Source organism: Diceros bicornis, chromosome 33 (genome assembly GCF_020826845.1).
Source record: "Diceros bicornis minor isolate mBicDic1 chromosome 33, mDicBic1.mat.cur, whole genome shotgun sequence".
Lineage (NCBI taxonomy): Eukaryota > Metazoa > Chordata > Mammalia > Perissodactyla > Rhinocerotidae > Diceros > Diceros bicornis.
In genome coordinates, this window is record NC_080772.1 from 36,346,317 (window position 1) to 36,373,164 (window position 26,848).

The window sequence follows — 26,848 nt, forward strand, 5'->3', positions numbered from 1 at the left end:
AATGCATGCAGTGTATATAATAAATGTTTGCAGGAATGGAATCATCTGTTCTGACATTATAAAGCGCTATAAAAACATGGGTTATTCAGTGATCACAATGCACTTCTCTGCTGGCTAACAGTTCACACCACCTTAATTGTCTCCTTGCAATGAATATTCAGGTATTCTTGTGAATATTGACTCTCTGGCTACACCTGTCAACTTGGCACAAAGCTCCATTCAAATCAAATACCCTCAGCTCTCTTCTGTCTGCTTTAAGAAGGAGCGAGAAGAGAGCCAGAGCTGAGACTAGAATTCACCTTGTCTTACATGGAAATAGAGTAGATATGACCCAGTATAGACACTTCCTCGGTGGATTAAGTACTCTTTTCCTGGAATTTTCTTTTTCATCGTTAGAGTTGTGATCCTTAGAAAAGTGCGAATCTGACTTCATCCTAACTCCCGAGACAAGCCCAGCCTTACCAGACGGCAGCTAATGAAATCCATTTTCCATAATTTTAAATCATCTAGAATCTAATTACACAGTTTTTAGCTGCCGGGGATACTGGGCTTCCTTTCTTCCTCCAGATAGTGCCTTTTAGCCGTTTTACAGTGATAACAAGGTAAGGGAGTGGATGAGAAAGAAGGTGTAGCTCCATTTTGATTTCACCAGCACCTCCAAAGGGCATGCAAGAGGAACTGGAAACTGCTTCATGTGGAACTTAAACAGTATCCGTGTTTTGCCTCTGCCTGTGGTCTGTCCTGGAACCCGTTCCAAGGATAGGTCGTTTTCAGTATTGCTCCTCTGGGAAGGTAGTTCCTGCTTCTCCATCCAAGTAGGACTGCATAGTAAACATTTTCACTCATTTTAGTTAAAAGGGCACTCCTTGGTAAGTCCCATTTATTGCAACCAATCCTTTTTAACAAAATTATGTTGATTTTTATGTATTTTTATTATACCTAATTCTAGGTAGAGTGCTATGATTATGATAATGATGGGTCACATGATCTCATTGGAACATTTCAAACTACCATGACGAAACTGAAGGAAGCCTCCAGAAACTCGCCTGTGAGTCGCCTCTTTGTCATTTCAGTGTACTTTATAGTTTGGCCATATATTTGTTATTTCATGTTTTTCCTTGGTAGAGCAAACAGTTTACCGTGTTTTTACGCTATATTACATAATACTCTGAAATCTGTGGACTGTATTTGTTTAGTAATTGGATGATCCAGAATTTATACTTGGGCTGTGAGTTTACGTTTGTATTTAGAGGTTTGGTGTCCTTGGGCTTCAGGCAGCGTATATTGTTTGATTGAAAATCCTTAGTTTTAAAGCTTTTGGCGTTTCATTGGTCACAATAATTAATATCTACAACACTAGACAAATACCTGGGCTTGAATTGTGTATGTTTATGCTCCTTTCGACAGGCTTTTCCAGTCTGCCTCTGGCTCTTCTCTCTGCCCTGTCCTCACCCAAAGGCAGCATAAAAGCGTAGTTACGGTACTGTAAATTACGGAAGAGTCAGCTGCTGTCTAATGGCACTAATTTGTTAAGATTGCTTGTCTGCCAGTTTATTATTTGGCATCCTGATGTATTTCTAAGAGTGCTTCTGAAACTTTTCTGTCTCTAAGCCAAAATGGCTAAAAACTATTCCTGGTCATTTTATAAGTAAAACCTGTAAATTGCTTCCATCTTATTTACCTTTCTAGTGTGAATGAGTTGTTAATTCTCTTTATAGCTTACTTAGAATAATATGAATTGTTTATCACCTGCTTAGAGACCTGAATAATACTCATATAGCCTTTGCTTTTGACAGTACAAACGTGGGGTTTAAGAGGTGAGAGGTTGTGGTCGGGTGAGAAGATCTTTTATATTTAGTCATGTAAGTGAGGTGACCTAGAAGATGCTGATAGTTTTAGATCAAAACTTAAATACTAAATGAATAAATAAAACTTATGAGCCATTTGATTTAAATAATTGGGAGAAGTGAGTTTTAAACAAACCTAGTGGGACTAGAATTCTCTGCAGGTCACGCAGAGATCTCCAGTCCTGTCCCTGCTCCCTAGTCACAAAGCCCAGGGATTGGAAGTGGCCTGCACAGAAATGCTTTGTGTGAAGAGGGAAAGGCTTTTCAAATTACACCTAACGGTTTAAATGCAAAGATTCAATTGGCTTTGAGTTAACAATCTTTGAATTCAAACAGCAGCAAAATTCAGCTGTAAATATTCTATTTAAAGAATTTTTTTTAAAAGGCATAACTAATGGAAAATGGTGAAAATCTGAACACTGCAAATAAAGCAAGCTACCTAAAAGAACCAAATATGAGGAGCTGTCTAGATTGTTGCTTCCCTGATTTCACTTTGTCGTTATTTTCCAGAATCGGTAATGATTTTGGAAGATAGTGAACTAACAACTAACTGTATCGTACTTTATGATCATGTCAAGTTTTCCTGAATCCAGCTAACTTGATCCTCCCCTCCCGCGTGACAGAATGAGGCTTTTCATGTTACTGTGGTGACAGGGTTTACCCACGCTGGTTCTTCAGAGACAGGGCTGTCTCTCACCGTCTCTGGTTCTCAGTGTCTAGAGCAGTGCCTGCCACCTGGTAGACACTTTGTAAATGTGTGAATAAGTGAAGTGAAGTGATACAACCTTTTACCAATGAAAAGTCTGTTCAGGGCGCTTCTGCATCTCAAACATTCAATAATTAATATTCATGATGGTGACTAAGACTCTGGCAGGGCCTGAACCATCAAGGAATTTGTTTAACATAATTTTCTTTTGTATCACTGTATCAAATGTACTTTTCAGTGTTTGATTCTTAGACAATTAGTAATCACTCTGTCTAAAGTACCTAAGTTGCTTTCTGTTAACCAGAAGAGGTGACTTATCAGGTATTCATTGAATATCTCTTATATTCTTATTAGGTAAGACAGAGGAAATTGAAATGTATAATTTGGAGGTGATTATACACTAGCTATGAAAAAAAACTAATGAAATGAAACAATTGAGAATAATTAAAAGTGTGTAACTACATTTTATATGGTTGTAGAAGTTTAAGGAGATGGGTGGAGGTCAGAGAAGACCAGACAGTAGCTCATGTTATAGAGGAGTATGACTTGAGCCCAGCCTTACAGACGGACAGGTGGGTCGGAGGTGGAAAGGAAGCCCCTTCTGTTTGGGGGAAGGAACTATACTAAGGACAAGATGTAAGATACTAGATTTGTTTCTAACACATACTTGCAGCGGAAAGAGAGGATCTTTGCTGCGTATTTTGTCATAGAGTTGGGCTTCATATATTTCTGTTTTTTGACAGTAGGTTTTTTCCTTCTTTTCTAAGCAGCATATCTTTGTTTTTTGTGAAGTAACAACTAGGAATAATATTTTATTTCCTTAATTATAAAGGAGAAAGATTACTTGGAGCATTTGCAGGGGAATTTATCCTTAGAAACTATTTTAAATGGTATACAATTTTAGGAGTGCCTTTTGGAAATTTCAGTGATAAATATTTCACATACTTAACATATTATGTAATTGTTTGAGACTTGTATTTTGCAACAGACCTACATTAGTAGGTGGTTTGATTCCAAGAGAAAAAAGTCATTCATTTAAATGCACACTGGCATTTCTAATATTGATAGTAAGAGTTAACATTTTGTCTCCTTCCTACAGATTGAATTTGAATGCATAAATGAAAAAAAGAGGCAAAAGAAGAAAAACTACAAGAATTCAGGTGTTATCAGTGTGAAGCAGTGTGAGGTTAGTTGATTTTGACCATTTGTAGTGTGATGAGACCATATTTCAAGTTCTTACATCAATGTGGTATGTATCAAACAAACACTTGAATTGGAGGCAGTTGAAAATCACATGAGCATCTGGAAATCTTTCAAGTAACTTTGCTTCCAAAGTTTGACAACTTTTTAGCAAAGGACAAAGAATATTAAAGTTTTTCATCATCTTAGGAAACGTGAGGCATCGTGGTATTTTCCCAGTGCATTAGTGGAAATGGCCTGACCCACTGCATCTATCCTGGCCGTAATTTCAAGATGAGGTGTTATGAGTGGAGGAAAAAATCCAAGAGATTTCTTACAACAACGTGGGGGTTTTTGTTTTTGTTTTTTTAAATTTTGATTACTATACTTATTAAAGCTCCCAGCATAATAGACTTATTACTAGTGTCTTAAAACTTAAAGTGAGTCTGTTTCATCTTTGGCCATTAAAATTCTAGTCTTAACATTGCTATAATTATCTTGAAGTACAGTCTTACAGATTCATGGCATGTAGGGGCAGTGGTGCCTTAAACTCACATGCAGGAGTTGTTTCCACACGTTAATGTCATGTTCTGTTCAGCCTATAAACTGTTAAAAATATATGCCAGCGAGCTTTTTGTTTCTCTCGTATAGTAGGAGAGTTTTAATTTTAACAGTTTGCTATTTGATTTTAGATTACGGTGGAATGTACATTCCTTGACTATATCATGGGAGGATGTCAGCTGAATTTTACTGTAAGTAACACAGCGAATTCCTCAAAGTAGGCTGTCACATGTCGCTTTCTCCTTCCATTTTGCAGTGTTCTTTCTTTTCCTGCAAAACTGACTTTGCGATGACGCTGACACCATCTGTTTAGCGTAGTCTCCTCGGACAGGTCCTCTAGGTTTGTCACGAAGCTTTCGGCTTTGTTGATGAGATCTGTTCCTTCTGACAGAAGGCAGATATGTATGAGCCAGTGGTGATCCTGCAGTAATTTAAATAATAGAAAGCATTAGTTAAACAAACATACGAAAAGCAAGCCTTACGTCTCAAGTCATGGGTGCAGTCATTCATAACTCAAGGCGTCTAGAAACATAGGAATAGCAGGTTGTTTCGTGCTGAAGCTTTACTCGTTAGTCATCTGTGGAAGCACCAGGTGGCTCAGGTATTCGTGAGGAAATGGGGTGAATGTGTCTCGTCTCCTGAGGTTTTCCTGGACAGCAAGCATGGGGGTCCCTGCCTTCTCCTTGGTAAGGGCTGCGATCGTTATTTGCAGGTGGGAGTGGACTTCACTGGCTCCAATGGTGACCCCAGGTCTCCTGACTCCCTGCATTACATCAGTCCCAATGGTGTTAATGAGTATCTGACCGCCATCTGGTCCGTGGGACAGGTCATCCAGGATTACGATGCGTGAGTATGCCTGACATACTTGTTTCATAACTTCATCTGCTAGCGCTCTGGTATGGTTGGTGGGGATAAGGCTGCTGGGGGCAGTAGCTATGTCCCCAAAATTTCTCTTATCTTTTCCGTTTTTCTCTTTGTGACAGTCTTCATGTTGACCTTTGACTTCTGATCTCTGGCTGTGACCAGTTACAATGCATTGTGTGTAGCTTGCTTATTTAACAGCTGACTGAAGTCAGCAAGGCTCTTGTTTCTTTGATCTAGTTTCCTTGGGGTTTACTCATTAGAGTTAAGTTATCTGTGCAACTGAGTCTAGACAACATGTTGTAAACACTCCTAAACACTATTTCTTAACACATCTATTTTCTTGGCAGCCATTGTCAAATTATTATCTTATTGGCGACTTTTCAACAACTGCCAAAGGATAACTTGACCTAATTGCTATAAAATATTTTTAATGGGTTCTCAATGGGTAGAGTTTGAATAGATCTAAATCGGTCCTCTTGAAGGTTTACTAAACAATAGAAAACAACTCTGCATTAGTAATTTTTTGTTCTGGATCTGTTAGGGCAGAGTATAAATTTTTGCTTACTTTTGCCTATTATTTGATGATAAAAGCCCTTACATATTGATGGAGCTTTTTGTTAATCTGTTATGACATTTAAAGAGATGACATTTTCAGGCAAATGCTAACAAGATTAAGCAAAGGTGGTAATTCCAATATTGGCCTAGTAGAGTTTAAGGCAAAACTCCTTAAATACAATTAAAAAATTACTTTAGGGGCCAGCCCCGTGGCTTAGCGGCCCGGGTTCGGATCCCGGGCACGCCACTGACGCACTGACGCACTGCTTGTCAAGCCATGCTGTGGTGGCGTCCCATATAAAGTGAAGGAAGATAGGCACAGATGTTAGCCCAGGACCAGTCTTCCTCAGCAAAAAGAAGAGGATTGACATGGATGTTAGCTCAGGGCTGATCTTCCTCACACAAAAAAAAAATTTCTTTATAGAACACTGTTATATTATCCAAAATGAAAATATAACCATGAACATGTTTAATAACAGAGTATCAAAATATTTCAATTGAAAATAGTTAGAAATATGATAAAAATTTTGAAGTAACACAATTATATGAGGGATCATATAAAGAGTAAAAAATATACTTTTTTTCTGAGAAAATTCAGTTACTTTCTCAGACTGCCACCTGTAAGTTAATAACAAAAGAATAACAAAGAAAATTTACTATATGGAAATAAAAAAATTCTTACATAGTTCTTAACCAAAGAGGAAATCAAAGTGTAATAACAGGCTATCTAGAAATAAAGGTATTGAGAAGACTATATGTGGTCCTGTCTCTATAGGGGAAAATTTCTGGCCTTACATGCCTTTATTTTTAAACAAGAAGAATTAAATATAAATGAACTAGCTTTTCAGCAAAATAAAATTAAAGAATAGGAAGAAAAAGTAAAAAACATAATAGCATATTCCAGATATGTGTTAGCTATGATGTGTCAGGGACAATTTAAAGTACTTTCTACGTGATATTTTTATAATGCTCATACTTCACTGTGAGATGGCTCTTGTTATCTGCGTTGCACAGATGAGGAAACTGAGGCATAGGGGGTTCAGTGACTTCTCCAGGGTCTCTCAGCTGGTAACTGGCAGGAACAGGATTCAGCCTGGGCCATCTGGCTCCAGAGATATGCTCTCATAGCCGTGCTATGCTGTGCTTCCTCTAAACACAGAAAGTAATGGCTTGGAAGGTTTTTTAAAAACCACTAAATTAATAAATTAAATGAAGAGATGATTCTTTGAAGTTCAACAAAACTTAGGCAAAACTTTGACAACACTGACTCCCAAGAAAGAGAGAAAACATGTATAGAATATTAGTAATGAGACAGGAATTATAAACATAAATTCAGAAAAATATGCAAAAAATTGTGAGTTAATACTTTGTAAGATTTTATATTATTAATTGGAAAATCTGTATTAGAGGAATATTTTTTAGGGAGCTATAAATTACCAAAGTTGACTCAAAGAGGCAGAGAACTTGATAGAGCAGGAACCATGGAAAGAAGGGAACAGCTAGTCCAAGAGCTGCTTCCACAAAGGCACCAGGCCAAGACCGTTTCACACATAAATTCCAGCAGAATGTAAACCTAAGAGACTCAAGTGAAAAATATTAGAAAATGGTGGGCATTCAGAAAGGTGGTCAGGTACAACATAAAATAAAAAATCAACAATTTTTCACTAACCAGTAATATCCAATTGAAGAAATTATAGTGGATAAAAGATCGCAGTTCATAATACAATAAAAAATGAGAATGAATTAGTAAGAGGTCTAGGATCTTTAGTGAGGGAGAACTACAAAATTTAACTGAGGGACAAAGTAGGAAACTTGTTTGAATGGAAAGACATAGCATGATTCTAGATAAGCAGGTGTTATAATAATGACATAAAATGTAAAATTTATCCCTGAATTAGTCAATTTTAATCAGAATTGCAATGAAACCATTACAAAATGATTCTTAAAACTTTCTAGAGGGTAAAATGAATTAGAATAGCCAAGAAATTTTTCAGGAAAAAAAACGAAATGAGAGGGAATTTGTTCTAGCAGATATTAAAACTTATTTTAAGGCTATATTAATTAAGAGTGTGGAACTAGTACATGACCAGTGGAACAAAGCAAAAAGTCTTGAAATAGACCCAAGTGCGTCTGTGGATTTAGTATATGATCAAGATGGCCTTTTAGGAGAAGGGGCTGTAACATCTGTCACACTGGACACGAACTGAATTTGGATCCCTGGCTCAGACCTGTATCTGTTAGGATTCTGTTCTGCATAAATTAGAGTATAGACAAAACAGCTGACACGGACACCCACAAACAAAGTGGTTTTGACAAAACAGGTTTATGTCTCTTTCGTCTTGCACGTCCAGAGGTAAGTAGTTCAGACTGATGGGGCAGCTCCGCCATTCTCAGCTCAGAGCGTCCACCCCCGGGTCCAAGGCAGCTGCTGTGGTTCGCATCCTCCCCAGCCAGTGGGAGGAGGAGATGGGACCTGGGAGTGCATCTGCATTCCCTCTCAGGCAGGATGCAGAGGTGGCTGACAAAGTGCTTCTACTCACGTCTCCTTGGCCAGAACCCAGCCCCTGACCACACTCGGCCCAGAGAAGCTGGAGGAGAGCTGGTGTGGTCTCTCGCTCAGGTGTTCTGTTATTAAAGAGGGAGAGAATGGACTCTGGTGGAGGGCAGCAGTTTCTGCTTCATATCCTACTCCAAAACACTTTCCAGATGAATTAGAAGTTTAATATCATAAACAAACCTTGAAGATTCTGGGAGAAAATATATGTCAATTGTTTATAATCTTGCAGTGTGGAGGCTTAAAAAGGAAGACAGTGAAGGCAGAATTCACAAAAGAGTTTTCATGTGTTCACATCCATCAATATTAAAACCACATGGGCCGGCCTGGTGGCATAGTGGTTAAGTTCACGCACTCCTCTTCAGCAGCCCAGGGTTTGCATGTTTGGATCCTGGGCGCAGACCCACACCACTCATCAAGCCATGCTGTGGTGGCTTCCCACATAGAAAACAGAGGAAGATTGGCACAGATGTTAGCTCAGAGACAATCTTCCTCACCAAAAAAAAAAAAAATAAATAAAATATATATATATATATATAAAATAAATTAATTAAAAAAATAAAAACTTTTAGAAGAAAGATATTTTAAACAAAGTTATAAACAGACTAGGGACCAGGTAAAATATTCTTTTTTTTTTTTTTTAGAGTTTTGGAGAATTTTAATTTTTTAATTTTTATTTATTTATTTTTTTCCCCCAAAGCCCCAGTAGATAGTTGTATGTCATAGTTGCACACCCTTCTAGTTGCTGTATGTGGGACGCGGCCTCAGCATGGCCTGACAAGCGGTGCATCGGTGCGCGCCCGGGATCCGAACCTGGGCCACCAGCAGCGGAGCGCGCGCACTTAACCACTAAGCCACAGGCCGGCCCAGGAAAAATATTCTTGATGCATGTGACATAAGTTCTATCCTCGATGCAAAAAAGGACCATTAAAAATTTATATAAAAAACAATATCCCTAGTAGAAAAATTAGTTATGTCCGTTGGTGTTTTATAATGGCAGAACCCTGGATTCTCTCAGTAGGAGGAGAATATCCATACAGCCATTCCCATAAGGATGCATATTCAGGTCCATAATCTCTTAACCCTTTTGGCCAAGTATTCATACATTTTGCTGCAGAAATGGGAGAGTTTTATAATATGTATCATTTGTGCCATGTTTCTGTGGCCAAATGTATGAATATTCATGGTAAGTGGCATAAATAAAGGCAATAAATAACCTCATATCACTTGAGGTCAGGTTTTGCTGCCAGAGTTTTCTGTAAAGGAAGGAAAAAACTTGTGGCTTTTATGGCTTTGTAGATTTATTTGTATATTTATTCAGTGAAATGATATACGGTATTTAAGTAGAAAGGAATGTGTTATAAAACCTAAATATAAATTTCTTTTGTATAAATGTATAGAAAGAGGCACTTTTCTCCTTCAATGTACAGAAAAATATTTAGAATGAGAGTTGCCAAACATGAACATTGATTCTCTTTGGTGGTTATTAGAGGTAATCGTTATTTTATCTTTCTATTTTTCTAAGATTTGGAATTTTTAAAAAATAAGCTTATATTGGTTTTATTGTGAATAAAGATAAAACTCTCTGCATTTTGAGAAAATGATCTTTTGCTTTCTTCGAATTTTCTCTTTAGTGATAAGATGTTTCCGGCTTTTGGTTTTGGAGCCCAGATCCCTCCTCAGTGGCAGGTAGGAGGACACCTCCTTTTAAAGCTTTGCCTCCTGGAAAAGCACCGCAGGCCTCATCAGCCCTTCCTTCGTCTTCTGACAGGTTTCACATGAATTTCCGCTGAACTTTAATCCATCCAGTCCCTACTGTAATGGTAAGTTAAAACAGAAACGTGAAGGTTTTGAACTGAAAGCCTCACGAGTATCTGTTACTTGTTTTTTTCTGGTGATTTAAAGCTACGCAGATTCCCTCTCTAGGTTCCTTTTTGTGACATATTTAATTCTCTGTTGTGGCAAATAGAAAAATTGCACCAAGTTGGTGGTGAGAGTGGTGATGACAGTTATGGGGCAGATCACTGTTACGATGATGAAGATTACAGGCTAAATTCTTCTGCCTGGAGAGGTGTGAGAGAACAAAACAGTTCTCAATCTTGAGACTAGATCAATAAAAATAATCCTGTTATTTTCACATGTGAGTTGATTTTAAAATAAACCTTCAATAAAATGAGTCATTCAGTGTACAGATCTCTTGACCCTTTTCTCAGAGTAACAGTCGCTCTCTACAAAGAAAAGATGTCCAGCCTCGATTTGCTTGTTATTCAGGCTGTTCTGTATGGAGGTGAGGTGGCTAAGGTACTTCTGAAGTACCTTCCTGTGTGTGGAGAGCAGGGGACAGACGTGTGTCTCTCATTTCACCTTTTTCTTTATACCTCAAATATCCAAGTGCTTCCTCGTTTTTACCCCATTGAGCAATCAACCTAAAATGCCAAATCTCCCACAAAATTATGGGAGACTGTATAGTTTGGAGGAGAAAAGGAGGTAGGGGCAGAGCATAAAATTGTAGATAATAAGCTAATTTTCTGTAAAGGGTCCTTTTGACAGTTACAAAATGTATAGATTTCTAACAGAAAAAGGTACTGTTTCCTTTTCTTCCTAAACCATATTCATAGAAGAACATGAACATTTTCTTGGGAGTAGTTTGTATGAGGATTTTCTTCTTTTTTCCCGACTAATTCAGTGTTCCTTTGATGTACTTTCAGTGGCTGGTTGTGACCGTTTTAAGCCCTAGCCATTTGAAAGTGGGAATATTATTCTTTTCAAGAAATGTGCTCTATGTGCGTTGTGCCTGTGAGGTATATGAACCCATCTTTGGGCTGCCACCACGCCCAGCTTTTCTTTCTTTTTTTTTTTTTTTTGTGAGGAAGATCAGCCCTGAGCTAACATCCGTGCTAATCCTCCTCTTTTTGCTGAGGAAGACCGGCTCTGAGCTAACATCTATTGCCAATCCTCCTCCTTTTTTTTCCCCCCCCAAAGCCCCAGGAGATAGTTGTATGTCATGGCTGCACATCCTTCTAGTTGCTGTATGTGGGACGCGGCCTCAGCATGGCAGGAGAAGTGGTGCGTCGGTGCGCACCCGGGATCCAAACCCCAGGCCACCAGTAGCGGAGCTAAGCCACGGGGCCAGCCCCAAGCCCAGCTTTTCTACTTGTGGTTTATAAAAAGGATCTGGAGAAAAGAATCAGTTTCGTTTTAGACAAAGGAGGTACTGTACAGAAAAAATACAGCCTTATTTTAAGGCAAGGGAGTTGAGTCCCCTTTTCCGAATTAATGATTGAACTTAGTTGGCCAGAAATAACATGTCTCACTTGTTCGTTTAATGCAAAGGAAGGATTTTGGCATAATTCAGTGTTAGTGGAGGAATTGAAGGCAATTGATATTTGTGAAGAAATTTAATTAATAGTTTGCATACCTTCAGATTGAAAAGGAAGCTGCTAAGATGACAGAAATGGAAGAAAATATTGTTATGGCTGCAGTTATGGCCTCGAGTTTTCTACAGCATGTATGAGAGCAGTCAGATCCTGCTGCCGGCACGTGTTAAGGTCACTGTTTTTGTTACTACTGGACCCACTGACCACTAGTCACAGCCCCACCCTGTGCCTGTAAACCACCTCCACATACGAAGAGTTACAGCCTCGAAGGCTGTTCATAAGACCACTTGTTCCTAAGGTCAGAGTGACCAAGAGGAGTTCACTGGAACTCGTCAATTGTAAGAGGAGCGAGTTGGTCCTGGGGAGCTTTGAAACACGTGTGTGCTTCTCCCCCTTGTTGGTCTCTGTTCTCGTCGGCATTTATTTTTTATTTTTTTATTGTGAAATTTTTGTTGTACATTATTATTTGTCAGTCACCATGTAAATGCATCCCTTCACCCCTTGTGTCGTGGGCATTTTTTAAGCAAGAGACCTGTTTTGGTTTCTATTAAGTCTTCTGAGGCAGATTTCCTTGATGATCTCGGCAGGTATTGTGGGGGAGTTTCTGGAGGATTTCTGGTATCTTACTGAATTCTAGACACTAATCTTAGGAGCAGATCCAGCAGGTACGTGGTGGCCTTAACGTTTCAGGGGCAGTGCCTTTACCAGGAAGGTCATTGTACTTTCACAGAGTCGTGCTGCTATAACAAACGGTCTGTGACTCGTAATGACAATAGTTCATTTCTTGTCCGCTTTGCATACCACTTGACCTGCGGCTGGGCTGCAGCTCTGCTCCGTGTGTCTGCTCATTTGGGGACCCAGGCCGAGAGAACAGCCCCTGTCCGGGATGCGCTGCCCCCGTGGCAGAGGGAAGGAGCAAGATCTCTGGTGGAAACAGATGGTGGTTCTTACAGCATCCACTTAGACACGGACGTCACGTCCATTTACACGCATTGGTCAAAGCTAGTCGTGGCCCTGCCCAGTCGTCTATGGCATAACGTCCCAGCAGGCCCAGGCAGTACCCCATACACAACGCGTTCGTGTCTGCAGGAAAATGCAGGGAACCGCCTGGAAGAGAATATTTGGAACTGTGCAGTCTGCCATACCATGCTTGACCTTCGAGCTATTGGATAAACCCTTGACCAGAATTAGCATTGGGTTTGTAGCCATCTGGTATTTTTGTAGATCCTCTGGCCACATATGCAAAAGTTTTTCCATTTAATAGATTTTTCTTACCTCTGTGGTCAGTTGTGTGATACAGCACTTTTTTCATAGTTCTTTTTCCATCCGAGTCTCATTCGCAGAACACATCAAAATTAAGCAGTCTACTGTAGATCAATGAATAATTTGGCTGAGATGGCAATAAATGCCTTCTACTAGGGGAGGGTAGAGTTGATAGGGTTTTGCGATGGAGCATAGCTATGCAGGTTTGTAACATATAGCTTAGAAGAACTCTTGAATGTAGCAATTTTGACTATTTAAAGCACTATGTGTTGATATATAATTAGCCAGTATGGTGAGTAATGGACAATTCAATTGTGATTGAGAATTTTTCATACCGTTTTTTTGTCTAGGAATCCAAGGCATTATAGATGCGTATCGGGCCTGCCTTCCTCAGATAAAACTCTATGGGCCAACGAATTTTTCTCCAATCATCAATCACGTGGCCAGGTTTGCTGCTGCAGCCACACAGCAGCAGACAGCGTCTGTAAGTGCTTGTCGCCGGGGGACCAGGAGAGTGGGGTGGGAGTTGCTCCCACTGCTGCTTCTCTATTTGTTTGGTCTGCAAGATACACAGACAGAGCATGAAGTAATGATAGAGTCATCCTGGGTGTGGGAGTGGCACCTGTTGTTGTTAGCTTAGTGATCATTAGAAGCAAGACAACAACACAACAACCTTTACGCTCATAAGTCCTTTCTCTGTCTTTTGAATTAATTTTTCTTAAATAGGTTCTATCCCGCAAAAATGGCTGTCTACCTTTTCGAAGGTATACTTAACAAATTAAGGCTTGAGGAGACCGACAGCTTCAGTTGATGTTGCAGAATTACTTACTGTACTAAAAAGTTTTGACTTAGACAACCATTACCTGTTGGACTTTGGATACCAAATCTCTCTTAGCTTTAGTATATTCAAAAGTGAGGCAAGGATCACCAGCTCACACAGTTGTTGAAAGGGTGAAATAAGGTATCTCAGAGAGAGTGCACAGTGTCTCGGTCGGAGTAATCACTCAGCATGTTAGCTACTGTTCTACATCTTATTCCCATTCTAGATTTAAATGACCCAAAAGATGAAGTCACAATTTTATGTAACATTTTACCACTCTCTAAAAAGGTTTGTCAGAGAGGACAGAATTGAGAGAAAGATTCCCCCCTTAAAGCATATCCATTTTTTTAAAGCGTATTGTAATTTGGTAAACAATTCTACTTCTTCCATATTTGATCTTTTAAGAATTGAGTTGCCACTTGTTTCCTTGGTACTTTGACATATTTAATAGTTCAGTTAAGTTGAAGTGTTTATTCCTACGCATACTCAAAGTCTAATCTTTGACGTTAAGATGTCTTGCTTCCATGTATTCATGCCAACCCTATTTTGTGGTCTGTTGCACTTTTAATAAACCTGCAGTTTTTGTATCAGTAAATTTCCTTGTCTTCAGAGAATCTTAGAATATTTTATGTAGATGGTATCCTGGGTAGAGACTGGAAGGAAAATGAGCAAGAAAGAGACGAAGTGACTCATCAAGCTGAAGATGTATTAATCATTGCTTTTCTTGTTTGGGAGCTGACCTGCTCAGTGGACATAATTTTCTGTTTTGGCAGCAATATTTTGTGCTCCTAATCATTACCGATGGTGTGATCACAGACCTTGATCAGACCAGACAAGCCATAGTGAACGCTGCCAAGCTGCCCATGTCCATCATCATCGTTGGGGTCGGAGGAGCAGACTTCAGTGCCATGGAATTTCTGGATGGCGATGGTGGAAGTCTCCGCTCCCCGTCGGGCGAAGTGGCCATCAGAGACATTGTCCAGTTTGTGCCTTTCAGACAGTTCCAGAACGTGAGTACCACCCCTCCCTTTTCTTCGTGCACACTAACGTGTCTGAATACAGACCTTTGCCAACCCATAACTAAGCCGTTGAGAAGGTGTCTATGGTGAGAGGATGTGTGAATTTTCCATTTGAAGAGCTCTGATTAGACTTGGTAGTTTTGCTTGAGGTTGTATACTTGTGTGCCTCTTGCAGTCGATATGATAAATTGTTGAAAATGGCGTTATTATAAATGTCTTAAAGTATTTTTTATCTTTACCTATGTAACAACAGAAAAACTCTGTACACAGGGCCGGCCCCGTGGCTTAGCGGTTAAGTGCGCGTGCTCCACTACTGGTGGCCCGGGTTCGGATCCCGGGCACACACCGACGCACCGCATGTCCGGCCATGCTGAGGCCGCGTCCCACATACAGCAACTAGAAGGATGTGCAACTATGACGTACAACTATCTACTGGGGCTTTGGGGTAAAAAAAGGAGGAGGATTGGCAATAGATGTTAGCTCAGAGCCAGTCTTCCTCAGCAAAAAGGGGAGGATTAGCATGGATGTTAGCTCAGGGCTGATCTTCCTCACAAAAAAAAAAAAAAAGAAAAACTCTGTACACATATATGATGAATTTACCAAACCAGAAGTTGGTTTGATGAAAATCTCTTAGGAGGCTGTTTTACCCAGTTCACTCCGGTGGTGACACCTTGTGAAACTGTGGTACAGGATCACAGCCAGGACATTGACATTGATACAACCAAGGTCCGTCATACAGGATCCCTCATGTCCCCTTGTGTAGCCATACCCACTTCCCTCCCACTTTCATCTCCTCCTTAACCCCCGGCAGCCACTAATCTGTTCTCCATTTCTCTAATTTTGTCATTTCAAGAGTGTTATGTAAATGGAATTGTACAGTACGTAACCTGTGGGATTGAGTCTTTTTCACTGAACATAATTCTCTGGCGAGTCACCAGGTTGTTGCATGTGTTCCTTTTTATTGCTGAGTAGTACTCCATGGTACAGGTGTACCAGTTTGTTTAGCCATTCACCCATTGAAGGACATCTTCAGTTGTTTCCAGTTTTTGTCTGTTACACACAAAGCTTCTGTAAACATTCATGTACAGGATTTTGTGTGAACATGTTTGCTGGGTCATATGATTGTTGCATGTTTAATTATTAAAGAAACTGTCAACCTTTTCCAGCATGGTTATGCCAGTTTACATTCCCACCAGCCAATGTGTGAGTCCTGGGGAGGGGGAGGGGTGTGTGATTAAAAAGTGGTGATGTGAGGGACCTGTGTGGTGATGAAACAGTTGTGTGTCTTGATTGTGGTGGTGGTTACACAGATCTACCCAGATGATAAAATTACATAGAACTAGGTGTGCACACACACACACACACACACACACACAAGTGCATGTAAAACTGGTGCAATCTGAATAAGGTCTGTGAACCATACCAGAGTCATTGTCCTGGTTTTGATATTGTGCTGTAGTCATAGAAGACTTTGGAGCAAACTGGGTGAAGGGTATGTGGGACCTCTCTGTATTATTTTTGCAATTTCCTGTGAATCTATAATTATTTCAAAATGGAAAGTTAAAAAAATTAATACCAAGTGAATGAAAGACCCACATTTAAAAGTTAAAGAACAAAAAATATCATCAAATGTCAACATGCTGGCACCAGGAAATGACTTGATAGATGCTAGCAGGGATAATTAAGCATTCCTAAGTAACGTCAGTTAGCTTATTCCGGGTTTCATGGACTGTTTCTAAGACAAGATACGAGCCTAGGAAGTGGGAGTTGCTGCTTCTTACTGACTGCTGGGGTATTCCTGGTCTTTTATCAAAATGCCAGTAAAACTTTGGTTGCTAATAAAGTCTCTTTGCTTCTGTTTCTCGCAGGCTCCGAGAGAAGCGCTGGCTCAATGTGTCTTGGCCGAGGTCCCCCAGCAGGTGGTGGGCTACTTCAACGCCTACAAACTCCTCCCCCCCAAGAACCCGGCTGTGAAGTGAAGGGAGCGGGCGCCCGAGCAGAGTGCTTCTGTGCCGTGGGGAGCGGTGGCTTCCTCCCTCACCCGAATCATGAGTCTTTTCATTTTACACACTTTTCACCCCCAGCATTTATCATGTAAACCTAGTTCTCTATGGAGTGTCTCTATTTAAAGCATTCTCTGTGTACTTTTTTTGGAGGAAAGTGCTAAGTTAATCTTTGCTCAATCAATTCAGTGAGTGCTAGTGATTTATAGTCATTTCAGTGAGGCTGTTTGGATTAGAATCTCGTGTGAGAAAAGCCGCTTTTGTCGTTGTCGCTGTTTACTGGCATATGATGAAAATGCTGTTTTTCGATGTTTGTCAATAGGAAGAATGAAACATTGTTGGGACGATGCGATTTACAGCTTGGTGCACTTGATCTGTTCTAGGCAATAGACGTTTTCCAAGCCAATGTCCATATCTCATGACAAGAGCTTCCTAAGTGCTGTGCTGTTGAATGTGTTCCTGTGGCTGTGTTCTGTGCTTTGCCGTGAGGTGAAACCGCCTTCACTCGCGCAGAATTGTGCTTCCTCTTAGACACTGCACGTTTACAGAACAGCACGCGTTCACTCGGGACTTCATGAACAGTCCTGAGTGAGACGGACAGCACAGAGTCAGTTCTCAAAACGTACAATCGACGAGTGAAAGGAACCTCATGTAAATAAGCCATTTTTATTTGCCTTTCTCCATCTTCTATTTTCACTGCGGAATACTGTAACCATGGTCAGATCCGACCTTCTCGTAGACTGCGTGTGACACTCGGGATTCTCTATCTGTCTAGATCATAGCTTGTCCTTGAGTCAGCATCAGTAGATTATTTTAACTGGAGTTTGTTACAGTGGTTACGCCTGCTTTGTCCAGGAAAGCTGTGAGGACCAGTCATGCAGGGGAAGTTCAGAATCCCATTTCCTTTTAACTCGTGAAAGACTTCACTTATTAAAAAAAAGACCATTTTTATACTTTTCTTGCTAAGGTCCCGTACATTGATTTGTGCATTTGTGCAGATTCATTTCCACATTTTCCTCTTTTTTTTTTTTTAGTAACATTTTCGGTCTGATTTTTAAGCTCCTGATAGTGGTTATCTGTTAATCAAAATCACATTCTATGTTTTAATAATGTGCTATTTCCTAAGCCCAGAATGCAGTGTACTACGCATAAAACCTGTTGTAACTTAAAAAAAAAATTCCAACCGGTGCAGTAGGATAGAGTGGACTTTATGTGCTTTTTTTTAAGAGTAGAATTTTTTTCACTGATTTTTACCCTTTAGAGCATATTACTTAGCAAACATTACATTTTTAGAATAGATTCGGTAATGTTTTATTGAGGACCTGTGTGCCAGGCACTGTGCATATCTGTATGTTGTCCAATCACCCCTAACAATTTAACACTAGAAATTGTGTGTTTATCTCGTATCTTTGAGTGGCTGCTCCCAGTGCTGTGCTGACCAACCTTTCAGTCTTACTGAAAACTCGCACCACAGCCCATGTGTCTTGTTCTCTGATGTGTCTGAAGGAAGTGAGCTCTCAGCCGTGAACAGCTTTGGCTTCCCAGAAACAGCTCGTTGCCGAGGTCAGGCTGGGAGGAGACCTGCTTGCTACCGTGGTTGCCTAGCCCGGGGACCAGTGACCAGCTGCCCTTAGCTGGCTTAGCTAGCTGGCCTCTGGAGGAGTGCTGTTAACCGGAAGGTACCTAACTCATAGTCTGTTTCTCCGTCGTGTGTCTCATCAGTCGACAAGTCACGTAGACATCAGTTAGGGGAGAAAAAACAGATCATTCTCCCAATAGTTTGGAGCCTTTGTTGTCTCAGATGTCCTAATTTCAGTTCTCTTTGTGTGTTTGGAAACAGCATTTATATGTTGCTGTGGTTTTCAGAATTTTCTTTTTTAAAAACATGAAGCCTTTAAAAAAATGATTTACACACATTCTCAATGTGCAGTAAAACAGATTGAAGTGGAGCTTGCCCGTCTGAAGCCTCCGCAGGGTCCTCCTCACTCTCCCTACCCAGCTCCTCGCAGCTCCCGAGTCTTCGCACAGGGCACTTGGGGACCACTGGTCGTGAGCACTCACTGTTTCCATTGGCCAAATAACAGTACTCTGTCATCACTGGCAGACTGATTTAGTCTTCATAGTTTTATATTCTTGTTTTAACCAGAATTGTTCCCTTTTTAAAATTAATTTTTTATTATTCATTCTTGATCAGGTTCATCAACAGAGGCTGTTATTCATAAGAACTGCGATTCCAGCGAATTAGGGTAATTGATACTTGTCCGCAGTTTTGAATAAAAGCATTTACAATTTCTAAATTATCATTTTATAAAATTCTTACATTTTCAACATTTCCCCTCATCACGTGCTGATTTAGTATTATTTTATATTAAAATTGTCCCTTTCACTGTTGTGCCACCATTCACACAAGTGCCATTAGTTCTTAAAAATGCATTTAAAGAAGAAATAACCACGTCAACTTGCACACTTCATATAATCAGCTGTATTACACACATGGATTGGGGAGACAGTGCCTGGATGGTTGTAATGTTTCTCATGTCTGCCAGTACTGAGAAAACAGCATACCAGTTAGCATGGTCACGTCACCTTATGCTTAGAATGGAAATTTTCAAGATCATAAAAATTTAGAGACAGATCAGGGATTGACAGCTGTTCACTCTGGTCGTGCCTTAGGCAGCCTTTCCAGATCAAATTCAGGGCCCCATTGCTGCTTATGCTTTGTTTGACATACTTTGCCTTTTTCATTCTGTAAATTGACTGGAAAGCCATCTCAATAAACTTCTCCTGGTCTCTGTGTGTGCAGTTGATGGTTGTGAAGTGACACATAAGGGAAGCCAGAAGTTTGGTCGAGATGGCGAGAGGCTGTTTTGTGCTTTTATGGATGTCATAGCTGATAATACATGTGTAAGTTACTAATATATGAATTGGTGTTAAATGTATCTTCCATTTGAATGCCCTTTGGATAAAATTATTTCTTGATGTAATACAGTAGTGCCTTGTTTTCATTTTTATTCTTTCTCCAAATGTTATCAAAACCAGTAGAAAAGTTAGAAATAAAGTGAATATAATATTTTAAGTGGCCTGTATTCCATATTTTACTGAATGAAACAATTGGGGGGATTTTATTATTTTATGAGATTTATTCACTTAAAAGATATTGCATACATTCAAGGTACTTTGCTGGGTGCAGTAAGGGAAATATTCTCAGCTTGTAGCTAGGGTGACCTGAGAAATACGGTGCTCACATTTTATCAGTTGCGTTAAGCAGGACAGTATATCCACTTAACTTTTTTATTTTTATTTTTATTTTTTGGTCAGGAAGATCAGCCTCAAACTAACATGCATGCTCATCTTCCTCTATTTTGTATATGGGATGCCGCCACAGCATGGCTTGATGAGTAGTGCATAGGTCCATGCCTGGGATTCGAACCCGTGAACCCAGGCCACCGAATCGGAGCACGCGAACTTAACCACTACACCACTGGGCTGGCCCCACTAACTTATTTTTTTTAGTTGCTTCCATTATGTTGCAGTCACTGGGCAAGGCCTTGGGGATACGTTGGTGACCATAGTTGAGGCCTTCATGGAAATAATGGCCTGAGCGAGAGAGAAAACATTAAATGAGTAATTATAGAGACATGAGATGAGTGTGTGATGTATTGTAGGGGAGACCTGACCCATCTGGCTGGCAAGGAGCACTTCCCTGAGGTTGTGCCATTTAAAGAAAGACCTGAAAGTTAGCTGGCTGAAGAAGGTTAAAAGCATTTATCAAAGTGTCGGGTCAACAGCAAGTATGGAGTTGAATGTTTTAGCAAGGAAAAGAAACTTAAGTTTGCTGGAATGTGAAGTGTGAGAGGGAAAGGGGTGAGACAAGAGTGGAGCGATGAGTGAAGTGCTTGTGGGCTCTGCATCCTGCAGGGGAGTCCAGACTCAGGCTAGAGGTAATGGGAGGCCACTGAATGGACTTAAGCAAAGACATGATGTGACCGGATTTGTGTTTTTGAGAAACTGGATGGCCTTACATTTTAGGACTGACAGATGGGACCCTGTTGCAAACTTGGGTCTGATGAGGGAGTTGGTGGTGGTCACCTTATGGTGGAGACTGAGCTATTTGGCCACACACTTGCGAAGTGTCTGATGCCAGATTGGTTTCTGAGTCCTGTGCTTTTCCTGCCACAACCTTGCCTCCACATCAAGTCATCTGTTAGGTCCATGTCTCATCAATTCCGTAATGGTTCAGAGGCTGCTCACACTGGTGATGACACAGATCCCCAGGATTGCAAAACCCTTGCTTGTGGCAAGACCATCACTCTTGTCACTTGTCACCAAGCATGGCTATGTTTGGCCAAATTCAGGTTGCAGGGTTCTTGGAGAATTCACAGCAGGTTGCAGGGTTCTTGGAGAATTATACTTTGGCTTGGCTGTTGATTCTCTCCTCCCTAAAAAGAAATGGTCAGTGAAGGAAGTATCATTATAAGCAGAATTTTGACTTCTTCCAATAGGGGAAGGACAGCCATAGTATCTTTGGTCTCTTCCCAAGCAGCCAGCTTTTTGTAACAGTACCTGGTCTTCTAGGAATGGACTCAAGAAATTTCAGGAGTTAGGGAGCCCAGAGAGTTCTCAGGGAGAAGACTGAGTAGGAGATAATTTGTCTTTTTCAACTACCCCTTCCATCCAGTGAAAAGTATTCTCTTGATTTTTGAACAAATACTTATTGAATAGCTTAGTACCGGCAATCAACAGGCAAAGTCAAAATTAGCAGAATTTCTTACTAACTTCAAAGAACTTACGATCTAATATGGAAAAGGAGACAAGATATGACACTAAAACGAAAAAGGAATGAGCAAGATGAGGCAGCCCTTCGTGCTCAGAGGGAGACTGTCCCTTCTTAGGCCTTCGAGCATCCATGGCGTGAATACAGAGGGGACCCCGAACACTGCTTCTGGCAAGATGCTCCTCGATCCCCTCCTTCCAGCTGTTCCTGCCAGTCCTCACCAGGAGCTCAGATTATGAGCTTCCTCACTTAAACTCCACCTGGCTCCTCTGTGCAATCCATATTCTGACCACATCCCACTTCTCTCCAGCTTCCCGCAGCCTTCCACTCTGCCCCTGGGAACTGAGTCATTCTTTAGCAAAATCCCTTACATCAGTGCTTTTTCTGAACAATCCCTTCGTGTTTTTATTCTAATTGAAACCTGGATCTCTTGAAGAACCTTACTTCCTTTGCAGCCCTCAAGTGGTTGTTTTCTTTTCCTCATCCACCACTGGGCTTGGGGGCAGGTTAAGTGTCCTCCTTGGTCCTCCCTTCTGCTTTCAGATAACTTTCTCCTCCTCTTTAAAACAACCAGCTTTGAACACCATATTAGACTAGGCCCCTCTCGATCCCTTCTTCTAATAATCGTATTCTCCACCTCACCCCAGCCCTCACTCCTGAGGTCATACCCTAGACCTCATTATGGAGAACAAACCCCTCCCTAATCTCAGTTTCAAGTATCCCATTTTCCAGGAACAACCCACTTCCCAGCTTGCACCCTCTAGCCACAACTCCAACGATCATTCTCCATCAGCACCTTCAATTCACGAAACCTACCAACTTTTCAATGGCTCTCATGGTGCTTTTCTAAACTTTCCTACTAGTCTGTACCTTGGCCATTCTGCTCAACCACATGGGCTTTCTTGCTCTTACTCGAATGTGCTGGCACACTCTTGGCCCAGGACTTTTGCGCTTGCTGTTGCCCCTTCCCGAAGAGTTCTCCTTGGTCACCTGTGAGCCCTGCTCCCGCACCTCCTTTGGGTCTTTGTTCAAGTATCAGCCAAGTTCAAGTATCACCAGCCTCTGGTGATCACCCTATTTAAAGTTGTACCTCTTTCCCTAGCACCTTCTATGCCTCTTCCCTGGTTAGGTTTTGCTTATTTTGTTTCTTGTCCTCTTCACCCACCATCATATAAGTTCTAAGGAATCAGAGATTTTGTTTATTCTGTTCACTACTGCCTCCCCAGAGCCTGGAAGAGAACTGGCATTTAGGAGGCACCCCTAACGGACCCAGAGAGAATGCATGAATCAGGTATGTGTTAGAGCATCGTAAGGAGAGAAGTTCGTTTATATGAGAAAACATTGAAGCTTGGAGTGGGGTGATTTTCTTTCAATGTGGGGAGCAATCAGAACAGTGGGGAGACCTGGAAAAGCTTCCTGGGTGGTTTGGCGTCTCCTCTGGGATTTGAAGGTTACATAGGGCTTTATAATGTAGAGAAATCAGAAGAACTTCCAGACAAAGAAATCGACGTTGTGCCTGGCTTGAAGTCAGACAGGAGGGTGGGTTGGGAACATTGTTGGTACAGGGCGATGAATATGTGTTTGTAATAACCCTTTTATTTCATAACTGAATCTCTTTACTCACTTTTACAAATGGGATATCAAAATTCCAGCTGTGTTCATCTTTCACATTCCCATTTTCGTGAAATCTGTGGTGAGTCCCTTTCTGAAGGACAAGCTAAACGTGGAACTCTCCTCTCAGATTTGGAGTATAAATATGGTCCTAACGTGGCAGACTTGACCATCATTTCGCCTCAGAAATCTTGGGAAATGTACTTGTTAATTTGAAAAAGTCCTACTTTTATCAATGATAGTTAGCCCATGATCTTCATGTTTGAAAAACAATGTGGTATCTTTGTCCTTGTGCTCTGCCATACTCTGGTGTGATCCTGGACCCAGAATTCTGTATAGTGGGGGCTTGGAGTAGGAATCTCTAAATTCCCTCTCAAGTCGAAGATTCTGGTCTAAACAACAGAGCTTTGATTTATTTAAAGCTGGGTGTAAGAAACCGCATGCCGTGCCTGGTTAATAATCCTTAGCATGCCCTGTGTGCTGAATTCTGTATTACTCAGGACGCCCAGTAGAGAGGTGCTCGTAAATTTGCAGCAGAAGCATTGTGTGCAGCGGGCAGAGAGGCAGAGTGACATAAGAGGGGCTGTGACCTTTCAGGTATGCTTTCCTTTCCTTAGCCGAGGGAGTTACTGTCTAGAAATGGTAGTTGTACTGCTTAATGATGCACATTTATTTGCCCTTTGCACTGTCACTTCTAGTCACAAAAGTTATAGTAGGGAAAATACAGCCAGTCATAAAGACTCATAGAGGAAAACATCAAATTTTACTACAGTGTATGGGTGACATACTTAAAACATGAATTTCAAGTATCTTTGGTCTGATTAGATATAATAAATTCCAGAACAGCATAATGATTAATATCTTCCAAAGATTTTTAAAATTCCTCATAGGAAGGTAAAAGAATTATTATAAATATCGAATAGGCCCAAATTACAGAAAATACAGACTCTTGTTGGTGTTCTGTGTAGCAATTTTTCATCTAGTGCATAACTGAAATGAAACAGTCTGTTATATATTACTTTAGGGTTATTTAATACCAGTGTTAAGCCAAAGATCATTCTTAGAATATGGAAAAGGGGCCAAGTCACTCTTTCCTCTGGGTGTACTTAGAGCTTTTGGCTCAGTCTAATACAACATTTGGTGTGGTTGTACACTTTAAAAGTAATTTCAAGTTCAAAGTTCTCTGTTTTAGATAAAGAAAGGTTTTGTTTATTTTTGACATGGTCTGTGTGAAGGGTTGAGAGATTTAGCAAACAAAAATATGGGACATCAAGTTAAATTTGAATTTCAGATAAACAGTGAATAATTTTTTAGTATAGACATGTCCTAAATATGGCATGGGACATGCCTATGCTAACCTGGGTGTCCTATATTTTATCTGGCAATCCTATCTGGTGTATAGGGTTACAAAAATGCCCACAATCCTTCCCTTCTCTGTAGCCACCCCTTTCGCAATCTGACTTTGCAGTCCTCCCATCAAGAGGTGGATTTTCTTTCTCTACCCCCTGCATCTAGGCTGGCCTTGTGACTTCGCTGATAGAATGTGGTAGAGTAGTGAGGCGCCAATTCTGAGCTTAGACCTCCAGAGCTGTGCTCCCTCCTACTTTCTCTCTCTTACCCTGTGCAGCCTCCAAGCCCAGGCTAGCCTTTTGGAGGATGAAGACCACGTGGATTAGAGACAGCGGTCCCACCTGAGACTTCCTAGACCAGCAGCCCCCCAGCCAACCCAGCAGCTGACTCGAGAGCATGAATTAGCCCAACAAAGACCAGAAGAACCACCAGCTGAACCCACCCCAATTTGGCAACCTACAAAATCATGATTGTTATTTTAAGTCACTAAGTTTTAGTTAGCAAAAGCAAATTGATATAGTCCAACAAAGTAAAGCAGAGCTGGGCATTTTCTAAGACTAGAGAACAGCTTATAGGTTGTGCTGAGTTTTCAAGGCCACAGATGAAAGTAATGTAAGGGTAATTTTGTAATAGATTTTGAGCAAATAACACTTGGAGATGGCTTCAGGGAGTCAGGGGAAATTGCTTGTTGAATAAACACTTGCGCCCACAGAAAAAATTTCCCTTCTATAAAGAGACTTTGTTTTGCTTCTTTAACCATTTAATGTTTATCAAGTGTAGAACGTCTGCCGAGTGGCTCCTTGCTTTCTTCTTCCTTCTCTGGAGATCTTTCCAGGAAACATCCCCTCTAACCAGCCCATTCTGCACTATTCCTTTGGTGACTGATTGTTGCTGTCAGACCCAGGTGGGGTGGAGGAAGAACTTTCATATATCTACGCATCGTCAGTTAGCCAATTAGTCAACAGACTACTTGTCGACTAGTCAATGATTAATGAACATGGGCTGTCGGGGGTCCGGAGAAGAGGGATATGTGGGTTAGCAGTGGTAGGGGAAGAAAGAAGAAGTAGAAGGGAAAAGCTTAGTCTTTATCTCTGGGGACCCCTGGGTGTCCCCGGGGTTTGACTCTTAGCCAAGATAAGGGTGGTGGGATTTATGATGTGGTGTTTAAAGTGCCAAACTCCTCTGGTGACCCCCAGGGTCAGTCTTCACTGAAGGTTTTCTGGTGGCCTAACTGGTTGGTCAGCCTGCCTTCATTGGTGGCTCCAGAGGTATAAGACCCCCACTGGAAACCTCAGCTTTGAGATCTCTGAAGCCTAGATGCCTTGCACAGATGTTGGTAGTTCAATCCTGAAACAGAACGTGGTCAGATCCTGTGTGAGTAAGGATGCTGGGAGCTTGTTCATGGGATGTCAGTCAGAGCCCCCAGTGCTGGCCTGGGCTCTCTTTCTCTTGCTGTGTTGTATCCATGGCCTCTAAATAAAATCCGTATGTGAATATGGGTATGCTCTGTGGAGTCTGGTGCGTCTTTTCCAATATCCTAACTTGGGGAATCTTAGCACTTACAGTGAACCAGGGCAACTCCAATAATTACTGTCTCATTTTCCTCATCTGGAAAAGGGTGAAGATGAAAAAAACAATAACTACCTCATAGAGTTGATAAGAAGATTTAAATGAGTTAATAGAGGTACAGCACTTAGAACAATATCTGGCACACAGTAAATGCTGTATAATGTTAGCTGTTATTATTTCGAGCCTGTTTCAAACCTTAGCGTGGAGGACTTCCTTTTTTTTTTTTAAGGAAGATTAGCCCTGAGCTAACATTTGTTGCCAATCCTCCTCTTTTTTGCTGAGGAAGATTGGCCCTGGGCTAACATCCATGCCCATCTTCCCCTACGTTATATGGGATGCTGCCACAGCATGGCTTGATAAGCGGTGCGTAGGTCCACGTCTGGAATCCGAACCTGTGAACCCCGGGCTGCCAAAGCGGAGCATGTGAACTTAACCACCATGCCACTGGGCTGGCCCCTGGAGGACTCACTTTTGCCTCGACATTTTTTTTCTTTTTTCTGCTATTCAACATGTGAATTTTTATTGGGCACATTCAAATGCCCTCGCGTGTGTTCAGAGAATAGTAGTAGGGTGACTGTTTTGCCTTCTTAATGATGCCTGGTTTAAGCTGATGCTAGATTTAGTCTGCATTGCCTGGAGGGCACACTGTTGAGGCGAGGAGATGGGTGGGGGATGGAGGTCCTGCAGGGAAGGATGTCAGTGCTAATCCACGTCATAGCAATTGGAAACCAGGCTGCATCACGAGTGTAGACAGCTGGCAGGAGACAACACGCCCTTGGAGAGATTGGGGAGGAGG

General features: G+C 41.1%; 1 protein-coding gene across 4 annotated transcripts in view; it reads left to right on the plus strand.

Moving 5' to 3' along the window:
- CPNE3 (copine 3) overlaps window positions 1-17,202 on the plus strand; it is a 42,813-nt gene extending 25,611 nt beyond the window's left edge. For 3 of the 4 annotated variants that reach the window (XM_058528981.1, XM_058528982.1, XM_058528983.1), the window contains exons 8-16: window positions 950-1,048; window positions 3,653-3,739; window positions 4,425-4,484; window positions 5,006-5,139; window positions 9,901-9,955; window positions 10,038-10,089; window positions 13,257-13,390; window positions 14,500-14,736; window positions 16,614-16,804. In XM_058528981.1, coding sequence (XP_058384964.1) covers window positions 950-1,048; window positions 3,653-3,739; window positions 4,425-4,484; window positions 5,006-5,139; window positions 9,901-9,955; window positions 10,038-10,089; window positions 13,257-13,390; window positions 14,500-14,736; window positions 16,614-16,724 — 969 coding nt within the window. In that variant the 3' untranslated portion in view covers window positions 16,725-16,804. Of the gene's footprint in view, window positions 1-949; window positions 1,049-3,652; window positions 3,740-4,424; window positions 4,485-5,005; window positions 5,140-9,900; window positions 9,956-10,037; window positions 10,090-13,256; window positions 13,391-14,499; window positions 14,737-16,613 lie in introns of all 4 variants that reach the window. The other variant, XM_058528984.1, reaches the window with a different exon arrangement.
- Window positions 17,203-26,848: the final 9,646 nt, after the last annotated feature.